At 45.4% G+C, this 17046-nt stretch overlaps 1 protein-coding gene across 4 annotated transcripts in view; it reads right to left on the reverse strand.

Annotated features, from left to right (window-relative positions):
• Positions 1–15495, reverse strand: part of SMURF1 (SMAD specific E3 ubiquitin protein ligase 1) — a 42493-nt gene extending 26998 nt beyond the window's left edge. For all 4 annotated transcript variants that reach the window (XM_032126011.1, XM_032126010.1, XM_032126009.1 and 1 more), the window contains exon 1: positions 15246–15495. In XM_032126011.1, the coding sequence (XP_031981902.1) occupies positions 15246–15300 (55 nt within the window). In that variant the 5' untranslated portion in view covers positions 15301–15495. The remainder of the gene's footprint in view (positions 1–15245) is intronic.
• Between the last annotated feature and the right edge of the window lie 1551 nt (positions 15496–17046).

A 17046-nucleotide genomic window follows, 5' to 3' on the forward strand; every position in this document is an offset into this window, starting at 1 on the left:
TTGGCATCATTTCTCATTCTGAATAAGGTACATTAGCTGTTTTACAATATTGTTTTTAACTCCTGGAAATCTTTCCAACCTCCAGCTTGTTTTGTGATTATTCAGCCCGTTATAATCCCTTTCAACATCTGCCCAAGAGGCTACAAATCTCTCTCCACTGTCTTTATGTCTATTTTTTCATTTGTTCGCAGAACTCAGCTCAAACCCTTCTTGTTTACAAATGAAAAACCCAAGGAAGCCCCAAACACCCATGTTTGTGGAGGGCACCGATGCTAAAAGGTGAGCAGCCACCTGGACACCTGCCAGGGACTCAGCCCGTCTGGGCTTATTAGCCCGGGCCTTGTGCCAGCCCTGCTGAACCCAGGGGGAACGTGGGGAGGTGACAGCGGTGGCACTGGGGAAGGAGGGGGGCTGCAAGTGGATATGCAGGAATTAGGAAGCTGTGGCAGAGGCGAAGGAGAACGGGACAGAAACGAGGCTTGTTCCAAAAAAAGACTGCAATTACAGAGGTATTAATAGCTTTGTGAAGCCAAATTTTTACCATTCATTCACCTACTTTTGTTCTTTTATTAACCCCAGGACTGAATCATTGTTTCCTTCTACAGGACATTCGTCCAGCTGTCACAGGGAAAACATCCCTATGTAACAAACTTTCCAAGGAATTAGTATGAAAGCTTTTACGTAGAGGAAGAAAATCTGATTGAATAACCAGCCCCATTTAAAAACTACAATGAGAGAATGATGTGTAAGAGACTTTTTTTGGTGCGGCCATTGTTACAGGATAAGTCTTGTCTACAAGAAGCACGTAGATACACTCCCTCCAATCCACCTAATCACCTATTAGTCACACAAGTAAATCCCCAAAAGCACTTTGGCCCGGGCCATGCAAACGCTGGATGAACTGAGTTACATCAGTTCTCATCTGATTTCCTGGCAATGAGCTGCACGTGACTGCTGCTGTGCCTGAGGAAATGTGGGTCAATCCATGTGCATCCCGGTGCTGAATGTGCACGCTCTCGAGGGACATGCAGCTCTGTGACTCAGGAGCACCGGGCTGGCAGGAAGGAGATTAGTGCTTCTCCATGCTGGGGCATTCACACAGCACTGCTCATCCTCTGGAATGGGATCTCAGAGTGGTCCAGAACGCCCTCAGCAAAATACTCCATCCGAAATGTTCAAATGATGTAGAAGGCTGTCAGGCACATGGCACGGCGGCAGCCACTAAAAGGAAACGTCTTCCTTCAGAAGTAATTAACCACCCATCATGTTTGGGTACAAACAGCCAGATCTAACAGCCATGTGTCTCTCAGCTGAGCAGCAGCGAGATGGACAGCCAAACACTGCTGCTGCTTTGGAGCTGGGGGCCTGCAGATGGAGCAGGATTCCTCCCAGGATATGCCCTAGCTGAATGTGGTTAACCAATAACCTCATGGTAGCATCCCCTTCTTCCAAACCTGATCTCCAATTAGTATCAAAGTTCAGCGGATCCCTGGTATATTCGTGTTATTGCTCTCTTACACAAGCAAAGCCACCCTCTTCACTTTAGGTATTTTAAGCAAAATGTCTCATTCTTGCATGACCTAAGGGAGGCACAAAACTGGGAGCTGAATGGCACCAAACAAGACTCCATGAAAAGAAGGCTTTTATTCTGAATAAAGCTGTATCAGCCTATGTGTTACTCCCTTGTTCTAATCATATAGGCCAGCATCTATTTAAACTGCCAAGCTAATGACTTCAAATTTGATCAATAGTCTCTGTTTATTCAGCCAAGTGCTACTGACAGTCACCAGGGATGAACAACAAAACAAACATACTGGTCAGAGCCAATCCCTGGTTGAGCAAGAAAATCCAATCCATGATGGCAAATACCCTTCGATTGGATCGGGAGGTGGGGAGGGAGCTCTGTCACCCACGGACATGGACACAGCCCCTCTCCTCTGTGCCTACAAAACATTTATCCACATTATTCTGCTAACAGCCAGCTCGTGAGCTGAGCGAACTCAAGCAGAATTAACATCACAGATACAGGGCGGCTCCAACTCTTATCGTGTGCCACTGTAGCTATGCTAAAATATTTCCATTTGTTGTCAGATTAACCATGGCAGGACATGACAACAACAAGAGGATGTCACTAAGCCTTTGGACCATAAGCAGTGACTTCCCTCGTTGTCACCTTATCCACTACAGAAGGAAATTTCCTTTGGAGAAGCTTCAAGAAAGACTCAAATCATCTTCTTGAAACCAGGACAAAAAAGTCCTTGACTGAATCCCCAGCCAAAGGATGCTAGGAATGTTTTAGTTGCAGACTGGCTGCAGAGAGCAAAATAAAAATAGAGTTTAGAATGAAAACAGATAAGTAGAGCATGCATAGCATTCTAGCACAGATTTTTCTTTCAAAACAAATAAACATTTTCATTGCAAAATCAGTTTCTCAACAGTGGCTTAACAACAATATATGTGGACCTTCCTCCCATGGGCAATTTTTAACAACTTGCAAGCTACTCACTAAAGGAACCTCCCTTTCAAATCCCAAGTGAATCCGCAGTCACAAAGACTGGGATCTGGGTGAAAATGTTTTAGTGCATTATTCCGACCAGGACGTTTGGTCACAATTTTCTCAACATTATACATTCATCACTTTGCCTGTCAACAGCACCTGTTTGCTATTTTCCTTGTACAAAATGTCAGGGTCCATTACATCAATAAATTACAATCCCACTATTGCTCTGAGATACCTTGATCAAAGGTATTACATAAATAAACTGGAGCTTGAAGGAAAAAATACGATGCCTCTTCCTATACAATCTTAATGCATATTCAGACACAGGATTTTATGCAAGTGACACCAGTCAGTCGCAGGATCCTGCAAAAAGAAATATGAAGAAAGTTCTCTTAAACAAAAAGTTCTTTATCAAACTACTATATTAGCACATCCAAAGCCCAGAATTTAATATCTAAAAAACCCAATACATGAGGACAGCTGGTTCACTCAAAGCCTAAGACGTTTGCTTTCCACTTTAAATTGATTAAATAGATTGAATACATTACATTTCGCATGGATGGTTAACAGTGCTAATATTCCAGACAAAATGAAATGCTGTATGAGGAAAATTCTCACTAGGGCTACCTCCCCCTGGACATATTCCTTGCTCTAACAGTAATTTAGTATAACGGAGGCCTAACAATTTCACTGAACAGGATTACAAAAACAGCTCTTCACAGTTCATGGCACCGAAGCTCTCAGAAATATCTGTTTCTTCACTACCATCTCCACACAGGGAATGCACTTGAAAAACAGGCTGACACTTGCTTTGTGGGAATCATAAAATAACATAATGTTGGTTGCTTTGTTTTTATGAAGAAAGTGCTTCTTGTTTATCAAATAGTCGAGATATTAAAAGCCAGCCTTTTATTTGCATTCATATCACTGAGAGGACTCACACACCTCAGAATCAGATACTGTCCAAGCGCTGAATGACAAACTACTGATAAACGCAAAAGAGAGCAAATTTTAATAAAAAATTTTCACGAGAGAAGAACCTTTAAACACCATTTCACTCCTTACTCCAATAAGCTATGTGGCACTAATTTGAAGTGATAGTGCTGTTCTTTTAATTAAAAAATGCCAGTAGGAGGTTGATGCAGTGGCTGGTGCTAGAAGCGATGTGCTTGCAGGGCGCAGCTGAAGCTTTGTGTCAGGAATTAAGGCACAATTTCAGCTGGGTGAAAAGGCAAAACAAAACCCTTAAATCCAAACAAACATATAGGGAGTGTTATTACAGGTGCTTGATAAAGTCATCTGGATGTTTGCCTCAGAGAATGTTGTTAAATTCTGGGGAGGAAAAAAAAAAACCCAACAAAACCCCCAAACACTCTCACTAGTTCATGAATTTTGGTTTACCTATAGGTGTGTGGGACTTAATTCATATATGTCCCTCCCCTTCCTACCTCAGAGCGCCTCTCTCACTTTCCCAGGTTTCTCCTTCCACATCTCCTGCACACACGGCTGGGACCAGGACCACTCTGCCAGACCAAGGGAGGGTGGATTTGCTCTCTCAACCTCCTCATCTCCATGAGTCTTGAGCCCTGGTATGCTTAATGTCTCTGCCTTTATCAAATTTGACTGAAGTCAGATGAAAAGCCAAAAATTAGTTAGAGGAGAATGACAGTGAGATCCCTTTTCAGCCTGGTAATTTTTCAGTCTGGAAAAAAAGATTAAGCTTGTCCCACAAGTTTATCCATTAGCCTGATGGTCAAATAAGGCAGCACTTTGTCCTGAAATGTGTAGACAGCTTCCACATTCCAGGTTTCACTGCTGATTTGTGAAACACCAAAAGGCTAAAAAATTAATCTAGAAGAAATCCTCACTGAAGTATTTGCTGGATCATTTCCCCCTCCGTCTTGCAACATCTTAATTCCAACAGCCCAGAGGAGGCCAGCAACCACATCCAGAGTATAAAAGAAGAGCTCTAAATCGGCATCTGGGAACATGACAATCCTTAAAACTGGTGGCTGCTCCTCCTGATACAGCCTCCCTGGGGAAGGAACATCCCAGAAACAAGCAGGACATTTTGCCTTTACTTGGCATATGGAGCAGCAAAGAGAAGTCAGTTTATCCAAAAGCTTCTGGTATATTTACTCACCACTCCTACAATGACTATTTCAATCACGTTTACACTACCAGCATCATCTCAAACATCACAGATAAATCTGTTTTCTTCGGCTGTTTCAAAGTCTGTTTTCTTTCTGCACACTTGTAGGATTTACATCCTAAGGCAATGAGAAAAAAACCTGTTACTACTTTCCAACTGGGCTTTATTTTCTTTTTGCTCCCCCCTTTCTATCAAAAATAGCTCTCATCTACGTTCTAGTTCAATTTGGAAGTAGCACATGCAGACTTGATAAGCATCCTGCAAAGGAAATGCCTTGAATTGCAGACTACTTACAACACATTTTCCCAAGCAACTTTTTATAAATCCCATTTGATGGCTGGTTTGCTAATTTCTATTGAAGCTTATCAAAACATTATTTGTAACAAGTCAAATTACTTCTGTAATTGCACAAATAAAAAAATTATAAAAGAAATGACTGTGACTGGCAGTCCAAGCCAAGCTGCTGGGTTATAGCGAAGTGTTATTTATCCTGTTACCAGACAGACCTGGAACTCCAAGGAGGTATTTAATTTGAAACTAGAGAACACAAACCAGAAAAGCACCTATTTACATGTTTCTTCTGTTTGCCAAAATCTCCCTCTAGATCTCCTTCCAGGACTGGTGACAGCACAATTATTGGAGCTGATTCCATTACTCTCAGCAGATCCAGGGGTTACAGGCCAGTATCGGGCTGCCTGGCTGTCTCAGATACAGCTCGATAAATGAGCACAGACACATTAATTAATACGTCTTGAAAGAAGTCTATTAACATTAAATTCCCTAAAATCCTTGGAAAGAAGGAATAAAAGATGTAGGTGTTCCTATTATGGCACATTAGCTGTACACATAGCATACTATTTTTAGTTAATTATTGCCCAATATGCAGAAGTCACTCTTACAAAGAGCCAGACACTTATTCCTACAGCCTGGGCTTTTCCAGAGGCAAATTTAATGTTGAATTATTGAATGAATGACGAGATCTCTGGGAAAAGATGCAGAGGCAGAGATTTAAATCCAAGTGTGGTTACATCACAGAACTTGGTTATATCACACAATTACCAAGTTGTATAAAGTCATTAAAGCCTGAGTTCAGCACTGAAGCCCTTCTCTGACTCCAGAACATTCAGAGGCTGATGGACCATGCTGAGTTTCACAGCTGAACCGCTCTCTGGCACTTACTGGCTTCCCTAACTTCACTTCTGCCTTTTAACCTCATCTCACCTTATTTCGCCACTCATCTGTGCAACGGGGTCCTCAGCAGAAGTATTTTCACTCTGGTTAAAAACAATTTCAGGGGTGGGTTAAACGCATCAGCCAATCACAGCATAAAAACGCTTTACGAAAGGGATAGCTGGGAGATGAAAAATTAGATACACAGCAATTCCCTGCCAATTCCAAAAGCCACAACATTTCAGGCATTATTTTATTTTTCACCAAGCCATTTCTGCTCTTTCTGATCTGCTCAGTAGGGTATTTACAGACACATGAGATATGAACATGCCCACTGCAGTACTTAATGTGGCCATTACCTGTCTGCAGATGTTTTTAAGAAAGAGCTACAAGAGACACTGCTCGGAATTCCCTGGAATATAAAGCACTGAAGTAAGTATCATTTCAAGAGCCCAGAAAATGTACCCAATTTCTCTTTCAAAGGCTGACATCAGACCTTTAGCTTACGCTCACCCACTCAACTGCAAACCCAAAGTTTACCAAATGTAACAGATTCTCTTGCTGTTAACATTAAAGAAGCCTTTCAACAATGAGGTATCTGCTAATTAGACTTACACCTGTAAAATATGACATTTTAAATCTGAGTTAAAGTGAAGTTCCCACATGCTTATAAAAATGTCTGCACATGGGAAAGGAACCAAAACACATCAGCTGCAAGGATGAAGAACAAGGATTCCCTGGAAAGTGCATCAATCACTGCAAGTCTGAATCAAATTGAAATTCCTCATTTTTCTAAATTCTGCACTTGTGCAGTCAAAAAATTATGTTAAAGCAAAAATACAATCCATACACTCAGGTCATTTTCAGTCTGGAGCTTTTGGGGTTTTTTTCCCTTTTGCTCTTCAGGAAAACAGAACACATGTATTTTTAAAGATGTTTCCTTTCCAATAAACTTTTCAGGTCATACACCCCATGTACTAAAGAATGTGAAAACACTGACCACTGGGATTGAACGTTCTGCTGTAATGTCCGGTTGGCTTTGGGGGTGCAACACAGACCAAATCTGGCAAGTGACGAAGAAAAGTCAGGGCCGTTAAAAAAGAAAGTCTGGACTGATGTGAGGAGTTGCCAAAATAAATAAATTATTTTCCAGTATAAATAAGAAAGGCAACTATCTTCAGAGTTTTAACCTCTATTTTCAGGAGAAAAATACAAAGGAGAGCTTTTAATATTGTCCTGGAAATATCAGGGAGACAACTTAGAAGCCTAGAATTTAACACACGCAAATTAAATTTGCTATTTTGTGACATAAACAAGATATGGAAACTTTAAACTGATAAATACATAACCATATTATTTTAGCCTAATTATTAGAGGAAATGGGCAGATATTTAAGGAAAATAAAACTGTGAACATATTAAAAGGTCAAAGAAAATGCTATTTTTCCTAATTCACTCATCCAAAAATACCATTTTACTCCAAATAATGAAAACTTTCTAGAAAGGTCTCATCAGCTTGAGGAAAAAAGACTGAATCCTATCAAAAAATACTTGTTTTTCTGCTACTGGTTACCTATGAAAGCAAAAACTCCTGCAAGAGAAGGATAATACCAGGTTACCTATGAAAGAAAAAGAAATAAATTTCATTTTCTTCAGCAGAGCTTCTTCATAACGGGTTGGGAAAGAAACATCCACCATTCAAAAAAACCAGCCATGGGTAAAACTGAACATTAGTGAGGACATTCAGGGACACTCAGCACTCCTGGAGTACAACAGGCAGTGTAGTGGTCAATAATCCTTGAAGTCGATAGTGTGGTTTAACACTGCCCTTCATTCCTAAACTGCTGTACAGCCTCAGGAATCAGGACCCCAAGGGTAAAATGGGAAGCTGTTACAAACATCCAGTTCCACAGGATTTTCCATCGTTTCTTACAGTTTAGGATTATGAGCTTAACCCATTTGAACTGCTCCATCACACAACAGCCAAGGCGCAGGGCCGGTGCTCACCAGGCCGCGCTGCCGGAGCCGCTGCTGTGCCAAGGACAATTCCCTTCGGCTGTGGCGAGGTGAGCACAGCTGGAACAGCTGCCTGCAGCACTGCGAGCTCACTGCAGGATTGTGCATTATTCTTCCATTACTCCCAAACAATAATGGATTGTTTTACACACAAACAGACGAACAAACCTTCCATTTAAATACTTTCTGTTAAATTGTATTAGTATGCGGAATAGTGCCCATATCCTCCAAAAAAAAACCCAGGGAAGAGGATTTTTCCAGGGGAGGGGAAGACGAGTAAAGCAGGCTCTGCCAGCTTTATCTATCGATGCTGGGAATTGGGTAGCCTTGGGGATTTTTGCCTGCTGTGCTTAGTGTCCTTGACAACAAGCCAGTTAGAATTTTGGCCTTTAACTTGACAAAAATGACTTACTGAAGAGGAAGGCATCAAGCTATTAGAGCCCTGTGGAGAGATTCTTTCTGAAACAGCATGGATGCTTACTCTGCCAATTCAACTAGAGCATCATCAGATTTATCATCTTATACCCCCAAATATTCACCACGTAGCTGACAGTTCACAAGAGAGTATGACAAAGAAAAAGTTTCATCATTTCTGCTGTGTTCTCCTATTATATTTTATGACTTTCCCAGACATGGAAAACTGTAAACTATCCCCAGGGATCCCCTCTCACAAATTACTGAATTTCCCCTTAAACATATGTGAAACAAAGTTTAAAAACATGTAGCACCTTAATGCTAATGGACGTACTGACTCACTTAGCAAAGATACACGCAGCTCTCTTCTTTTATTACATTAATACTTATATAAATAATTTTAAATTGTGATATACACACTTGCTGCGCCATTTAAGAAATCACTAATGTCTCTTCTGATTTTCTCTCCCAAAAAATGACATGCACATACCTGAGCTTTTCAATGTTCAGCACCTTAGTCTAAATCCTAGAGGTAGACTTACACAGTGAAGCTGAATTTGCACTGAAGCACCTGAAGTGCAAGCACAGGTTTTCTTCTGCCAGCTTTCTCATGGCAGGTGACAAATTTTTGGCAATGAGGGTCAGCAGACCAGGAAGGAGATAACATCTTGAGTTATTGCAGCAGTGTTGCAGGAACTCATTTGTAAGCACCTGGAACATCACGATGTGAGAGCAGCAGCTTCCTCACCACCAGCCATAATACAAGCGTTCCATGTCAACTACCTGCATGCTTAACTGCAGGTTTGCCAGCAGACATGGTAGAGAATGTGAAATGATCTAAAGGTGAAAACAGCTGGATGTGGATCAACCATGGTGCTGTCCTCACAAAGGTATCCTGGGATGGCAAAGCATGAAGGACCATAGTAAGACCTCAGTGAAGACATTCCCCAAAAGCTGAGCGGATCCACAACACAACGGTTGTCAACCTCGAGACTCAAGATCGCATTGACTCCTTTCTGCCCCAACAGCTGTCGGTACAGGAAAGAAAAAACCATTTGCAGCAACAGTTTATTTCACTCTGGAAGAATAAATCAGCATCTGCTTCCATGAAAAACATGAAAAATATCAAAACTTTCAGTGATATTCCAGACTTAAGTTCTTCTCATAGCAATACTTTGACTATATAATAACAGAAAAACGTAACAACAAAAAAGATTCCATTCCGAACTTAGGGAAAAAGATGGCAGATGGAACATCTCTTCCAGCCTTTTTTTTTTTTAATTTTTCTCTTTACTCAAGTCTTACATGAATTGCTCTGCTGGGTACAGACCTAAACTTCACACCCAGCCAACTGATTTAACCACAACTTGTCCAAACCACTCGGCTCTATCCCACTGCCTCCACCAAGACAGCCCAAACCAACACGGATGGCAGTGAGTAGCTGACTCAAGAACCATAAATAGCAGCAAGTAATCCAACCAGACTGATCCAGCTCCAAGCGTGGCAACTGGACTGGCTTCAAGGTGGGCAGCAATCCAGGTAAACCTCCAAAAACCACACACATGGATGGTACCTCCATGATGTACTTCTCCATTCTGTGAATCCATCAAGCAAACCTCCAGCCAGCTCAGAAACTGAAGGGGCTCACTGATCTTTACTTACAGTGGCAATTTTAGCAGCCTTGGGGCTGCCGTCAGTAAAGTTCCTCTACCCAGCACACAGAAAATCACGGTGTAAGAATAACTTCCTCACTGAGAAATTCCACACTGCTTGTATTTCCCAGAAATTGATGATTAATTGTGAAACACACACAGAAAGGATGATGCTACAAAATTTTAGAAATATTATAAAGCTGTTTCAAGAAATGGATGAGAAAACTGTTCTCAGACTGGTGGGCAGTATGGAATAAAAAAGAAATCATGAACTGCACAACCACATGCCAAATTGCATTTCTTTATATGAAGACATTCAATTTGACAAAAGAAAGTTTCAAGTCAGGAATAAAGTAGTTATTGTTTCTACTTTCCTCGCCTGAGGGGGATATTCAAACAAACTCGTTTTGGTGATTTAATTTACTTCCACCAGGACAATGGTGCTGGCACAGCTTTGACTTACTGGGAGAAGCAAAAAAGGAGACTTGGTCCCCATAGCCTGCCCAGAGGAAAAGGCTGCTCTTTGGATTCCCACTCTGGCAGCCCAAAAATGTCAGCTGGCCAACTGCAAAGGCTGTGCTCTCCACTTCCTCCTGTGAAAGCAAGATTTTATTTTTTTTTAATGTCCCCAGAGTTACATGCCCTGAGCCTCTTTGCCATCCCGATCCATAGGGCTCCGAACAGACACAAATTTGCCTTCAAGAAAACGCTGCTGCTTCCCAAGGCAAATGGGGATGTGAGGCAGAGGGAGATTAAGTGCCTCGCTCAGCATCACACAGGAAATCTGTGGCCAAGCTCCACGCTGAGCTCCAGCCCCGCGCTCCAATCACAGTCGGGCCTCTGCTCCCAGCAGACGTGGAGAAGAGAAAATCCTTACGAGAAGAAAATAACGAGACACGGATTTCGACACACTCCCAGACTACCACACTAAATAAATTTGGAGCTACCCAACTGCTGCTTCCCACCATGTCCCCCATGGCACAAAGCTGGCTCAAATATTAAATACCAACTGCAAGGGGGGCTGGGATGAGCAGCCAGCTCTTCCTGCCTTCCTGCCCCAGCACTCTTCACCTGGAACTGGTGGTCCTGATGCCCAACCACAAAGCTATAGCCAGCCCATGATGTATTTACCATGTCTGATTGAGAGATCCCTACACAGATTCATTGTTCCTGAACATGGGACAGGAAAGTGTCCAGGTCACCAATATTAGTGTTGCTATTGATCAGTCAGTTAACTCTGCTGCACTGATCGATACATTACTCATGAAAGGGAAGCAAAACATCCTGACATTTGGGACATGCTTTAGTCTGTGCCTTTGTAACAATCCTAAGTGAACATTGCTCTAATGACAACACAACATTTTATCTTCTACTTGAAGTCACTGTATTCTTTTATGGATTCTTTAAATTACAAACGCAGGAAGTCCCAAAGCCACCCACTTACCGGCTACCAAGTGGCCAGGCTTCGTGGCTGGGGCTTCCCTAAACTGGCTGACTACACTGAGCTGCAAGTCTATGCAGGATACTGGTCTTTATCACTTCTTCCCTCTTCCCCTTTCTTTGCCACTGCTAAGCACAGCCACCTTCCCTACAGGAATCAAATTCGTCACCTACAAATCCCCTCTGGCTCTTCCCTCACCTCACAGCAACCACCTGCTTCATCATCGTCTTCCTCACTCTTCCCCGATGCTTTTAACACCACACTTTCTTACTCCTCACACCTGGGAGGATTCTCACTTCCATCCACTTTCCAAAACTGCCACCACAAGCAGCCCAGCACCTTCCCAGGCCAGGTTTTCCAAGGAGGATTTGAGGACTCTGAACCACAGCAAAAGGAGGTGTTTGGAGAAGATTATTTGGATCCTCCTGTTACACCAGCTCTGGCTTCTCTGCTAAAGAAACTGTTTTGCCATCAGTCCTCAACACGGCCATCTGACCATGGACGTGAGATCCTCCCCCTTCCTGCTCCAGCTAGGAAGTGATCCATAAAGTTTAACTTTCCTCAGTTCCATGATTGCCCCAGAAGCCAGCCAGCTTTTAACACCTCTGCTGAAAAAGCCAGAACCAATGAAACCAGAACCCAACTTGCAGCTTTTTTTGGTAGAAAAGTTCCATGTTTAGTCCATTTCTTCACGGCCTTTCCAGTTCCATCTGCAACCTTTGCCTACAAGCTACCTGGAACAGGGTGTCTCCGATACCCAGCACAATGAGACTGCAGTTTTCACCAGCACTTGTGGGTGATACAAGTGTGAGCAAGGCATGTGTAAGCCTTGGAGATGATGAACCCTTTGGAACTTCCCCAGGGAGCAGCAGCAAATAAAGGTTTCAGAGAAGCACATGGGTAAAAAAGGGACACGTGCTCCGTGAAGGTCTCCTGGCCTGTGGATCGTGTTCCTCCTTGACCCAGCAGACCCCGAGCATATTTGGCAAGGACATGCACTCACAGGATCACTTTATTTTTCCATCCTTGTGTTGGCAATTCCGCCACTGCTGTGCTGCCCTGATGACAACACAGATAGGAAGAGACCACAGATTTAACAGGAAGTTTTCTCTTACTTTGCCTAGAACTGTTCCAAGGGGCAAGAGACAAGGCCAGAGGCCAGAGTATCTCTGGCTCTCGCATCACCAGATGGGGTGAAGGTTTTAGTGGAAATAAGAGGAGAAACTGAGATATGACAGGAAATTAGCATATTTGAGATCCACAGGCCACAAAGTCATTTTAACCTGTCATGCAACTCACTGTTATATTGAAGTTTTTAGTATTTCTGCACAGGATACATTATTTGCCATTTTACTTCATTACAATTTGCATCAGGCTAGGACTGACATCATTCTGTATAGGCTGGGAGATCACTTCTGGTAATCATGAGAAGATCAAGAACTTTTACATATATTCACATAAGTAACCCTGACACTCTGTTAACACAAATACCTTTCCAACAGATGAGGAAAAAAATTATGTCTTTTAAAAAATCACAAGAGATTCAACCACTCTTCCCTTCCCATTCACCCAGTGATGCTCACAGGCATCCTCAGCCTAAGTGGTATTTAGACTGCTATTTTCAGTACTGCAAAACTTAAATGGTGCCTAATCACAGGAAACACAATGCAGGTAGTAAATTATAACAAATGAGGTCCTCTGTCTTGATTTAAATGTGCTCAAATCTCCCAGTAGCCAAAGAGATGAGAAAACAACAGCCAGGCTGGCTGCAGCTATTTGAAACAGGTAAGTCAGCACCCCAGTCCCAGCCAAGCCAAGAACTTGGCATTGCCCAACAATTCCGGAGCTAAACCTCTCCCAGAGCAATTTATTTGTTGATTAAATACAGCAATTTTTGTCACACCACCCAGGTTTCCTGCTTGTAAAAACAGAAGATGTGTTTGAGCAAGCAGGAGATTTCTTCAATACAGTTAAAAAATGGGGAGTAATAAAAACTAAATCTACCAAGTTGCTCAATAAACTGAAACTTCAGTCTCTTCCAGGAAACATTCCCAGCTCGGAGAGAAGACTAGTGTATGCTAAAAGTAAAAAAGCATTTTGCTGCAGCATTCAGCCTTTAAAATTAAACCCAACAGCTTCTCTCTGTTATTTAAATGATCTCCTCCAGCTCAGAAGGGCTATGACCATGGCCTAAGTTACTTAACTCACATTTTTATTGACTGACTTGCATAAAAATAAGCCACATTAAGGACTGAGCTGACATTTGGTATACATCACCACAAAACTCATTTCAGATCAAACATAATTCATACAACCTAAAAATATTTCCAGCCTTCTCCCATCCAAGAAAAGGATTTTCAGATTTACATTATCCTCACAAACTTTGGTCTTCTGAAGCACAAGCAGTGCAGAATCAAAGGATTAAAAGAACACCAGGAGTTTTATTTTTTGATGATCTGCCTCTGAGTGTGCTTTGTGCCAGGAGCAAGTTAACCTGTAACTGCAGCTTAACCAGCACCGTTTTCTCATTATTTGCCAATGTTTTATGCACCCACACACAGAGGATCCCTCTCCAAGGATCAATTCCGGTCACCCAGAGCAGCACTGTGGCTGCTCCAGCCCCAGTGACCTTCAAGCATCCACCTGTTGCCTTGAAAGACTGGATTGGACCTTATTTTTTAATAATTCACACAGCAGTCTCAACAAGCAGAAACTGCGTCTCTTCCCGTTAAAGAAGAAGGCTCGGCATTGACCGGAGCAGCTTCCAAAAGACTTAATCCAGATCTTTCAGGGTCCAACATAAATTGGTTTATCCATCCATGAACCCTCCAGAGGCCTCACACAGAGGCAGGACAGACACAGCTCTGGGTGTCACCTCCTGCACGGGGAAGGAACTTCCAGAGTTGAATGCCACGATGTGCCAGATGAGAGCAAGTTGTGAAGAAGGAGAGAAAATTTCAAAAAACCACGCTAAAAAAACCCCCAGCTAAAAGCAACTAAATGGGTATTTTCTCATTAGCAACTGAGTTATCCTCCTCGGCACACAGGAGGTTAGGGGGGTTGTTAATTAAAGTGAAGTAAGGCAAATTATGAAAGGCTTTGAGAGAAAGCCAGTCTGTGGGAGAGGTGGCCCTGGGAATCCTCCTGGGAAAGGTGGAGAGGAGACCCCATGAAGGGGTAGGGTGGTCTGATGGGATGGAAGGCGGGGGCACAGGGATACCCCCACGGGGGAGGGAACAGAGGAAACCCTGGGAAAGGGCTGGGAAGGGGGAAAGGTGTCACAGGGATGCCCACAGACAGGGAAGGTGCAGAAGAGACCCCAGGAAGGGGCTGGGAGGGGGGAAGGGGTGTCACAGGGACCCCCACACACTGGGAAGGTGCAGAAGAGACCCCACAAATGGGCAGACTGCAGGGGAGAGTTATCAACAGGGACCCCCAATCGGGAAGCGTGCAGAAAGGACCCCATGAAGGGTCAGGGTGCTGGAATGGGTGGTGAGTGTCACCCTCCATGGGGGAAGGTGCAGGAAAGACCCCAGGAAGGTGCAGCGTGCCCTGACCTGCTGGAAAACGAGGGGGAGACAGTGACAAATCGCCGCTCTTCTCAAATTTATGTCACCCCAAGGGGGCTCAAGCACCCCACGCCGGAGGGGCGGGAAAAAATATAAATAAACAAAAGCGCAAAGAGGCTCCGTCGGGCCACAGAGGTGGAAGCGGAACAGAAAAACGGTGGATAAAAGTTAAGCAACGCTGGGAGCTCGGGCCCGGCCGCCCCTCCCCTCACAGCCAGGCCGGGGAGGGGGCGAAGGCGCCAGGGGAGGGGAGGGGAGGGGAGGGGAGGGGACCCCGGGCCCAGCCGTGGATGTGCGGCCACACACACACAGTACCGCCGCCGCCCCGTTACCTGTGAGGCGGATCTTGATGCTGGATCCGTTCCGGCGGGTACCGGGATTCGACATCGCGCCTGGAGGAGGAGGAGAAGGAGGAGGCGGCGGCGGCGCCGAGCTCAACCGGCGGCCTCGCTCAGCCCCGCCATGCGAGCCCGCCCGCTCCTCACGATACCGGGGATCCCCGGGCCCGCGTTCCGGCGGCCGCCGCAGGCTCGGCGCCCTCTGTCCCCTCAGCCGCCGCCTCAGCCGCCGACGCGCCCGCCCGGCCCGGCCCGGCCGCGGAGAACCGAGGCCGCGCCCCCGCCACGCCCCCGCGCATGGCGGAGGGCGGTGACGTCAGCGCGCAGAGCGGAGTGGCCGCGTCCGGACGCCATGAGGAGAAGGTCGGGGGAGGGAAGGGCCGGGGCGGCGCATGCCCAGGAGGGCTCGGGGGAGCGCCCCCTGGCGAGGGGAGAGGGTGGGGGGAATAGGGGGAATTAGGGAATAGGGGTGGGATGGGGGAATAGGAGCGAATGGGGGGAATAGGGGGAATTAGGGAATAGGGGTGGGATGGGGGAATAGGAGCGAATGGGGGGAATAGGGGGAATTAGGGAATAGGGGTGGGATGGGAGAATGGGGGAATAGGAGCGAATGGGGGGACTAAGGGGGAAGGGGGATGCCTGGAAAGTGGTATAGGGGGGCATAGGGGTGGAATGGGGGGAATAAGAGTGGCTAGGGATGTCTGGGGGGGAAAAGGGGCGAATAGGGGGTGAGTAGGTGTTCTCAGGGGTGGAACGGGGGGGACATGCTGGGTAGCATGGGGCCGATGGGGTGCCTGGGGTTGGCATAGGGGTGAATAGGGGCTGTCACGGTGGCATGGAGGGTGTATGGGGGGGGGACATGCTGGGAGACATGGAGGGAGCACAGAGGTGCCTGCAGGTGGCATTGTAGGTAGCACAGGGGTGTAAAGGGGTGTTAATTTGGGACAAACGGGCGACTACAGGCAGTGGGAATGCCTTTTTCATCTCCAGAAATGGAGCAGCATCTTCTCACTCTGTAACCCCCTGATAGGAGAGTGCAGCCAGGTGGGGAATGGTCTCTTCTCCCAAGTAACAACACAAAGGAAACAGCACCAAATTGTGCCAGACTTGGATGTTAGGAACGATTTCTTTGCTGAAGGAGTGGTCAAGCACTGACAGGGCTAGCTAGGGAGTCCCCACTCCTGAGAGTGTTCAAAGAAGGAGTAGAGGTGGCACTTAAGGGCTAGTGGGCTGATAGAGGCCAGTGGATGATCTTGGAGGTCTTTTCCAGCCTGAATGATCCTCCACCTGCTCTTCTGGGGCCAGGACAGGGGAGGCTTTAATTAGAAAAATGGCTTTGTTGTGCAGCTCTGGAGGGAGGTTGAGCTGCCCTGAGGAAGCACAGCAGCATCTCACCCTCACTGGTGCCCCATCCCATCCCACTGGAAGAAGGGGATGCCTCCAATGCCCCGGAGCCAAAAGTGCCATGGTGGCTGGTGCCTGTGCCAGGAGAGCTGGGGCTGGCAGGGAGCAGGGGAGGGCAGCTCCCCTGGGCCAGGCAAGCAGCTGCCTGCAGGTCGCTCACACACCCACACAGCAGCCTTGGTGATCCTTCAGGCACTGGGCCCAGCTCTCCAGCTGCCAGGGAGACAGCAGGCACATCCCAACCCTCTGTTTGAGAGGGGCACAGTGTCCTGGCCCCTGCCTTCAGGACAACATTTTATTTTAAGTTACAGACACAAGGATGGAAAGGAGCAGCTCTGGGCCCCTGGGTCTGTGTAACACCACCAACCACAGGTTTATGTCCACCACATGC

Source organism: Corvus moneduloides, chromosome 16, assembly GCF_009650955.1.
Source record: "Corvus moneduloides isolate bCorMon1 chromosome 16, bCorMon1.pri, whole genome shotgun sequence".
Taxonomy (NCBI): domain Eukaryota; kingdom Metazoa; phylum Chordata; class Aves; order Passeriformes; family Corvidae; genus Corvus; species Corvus moneduloides.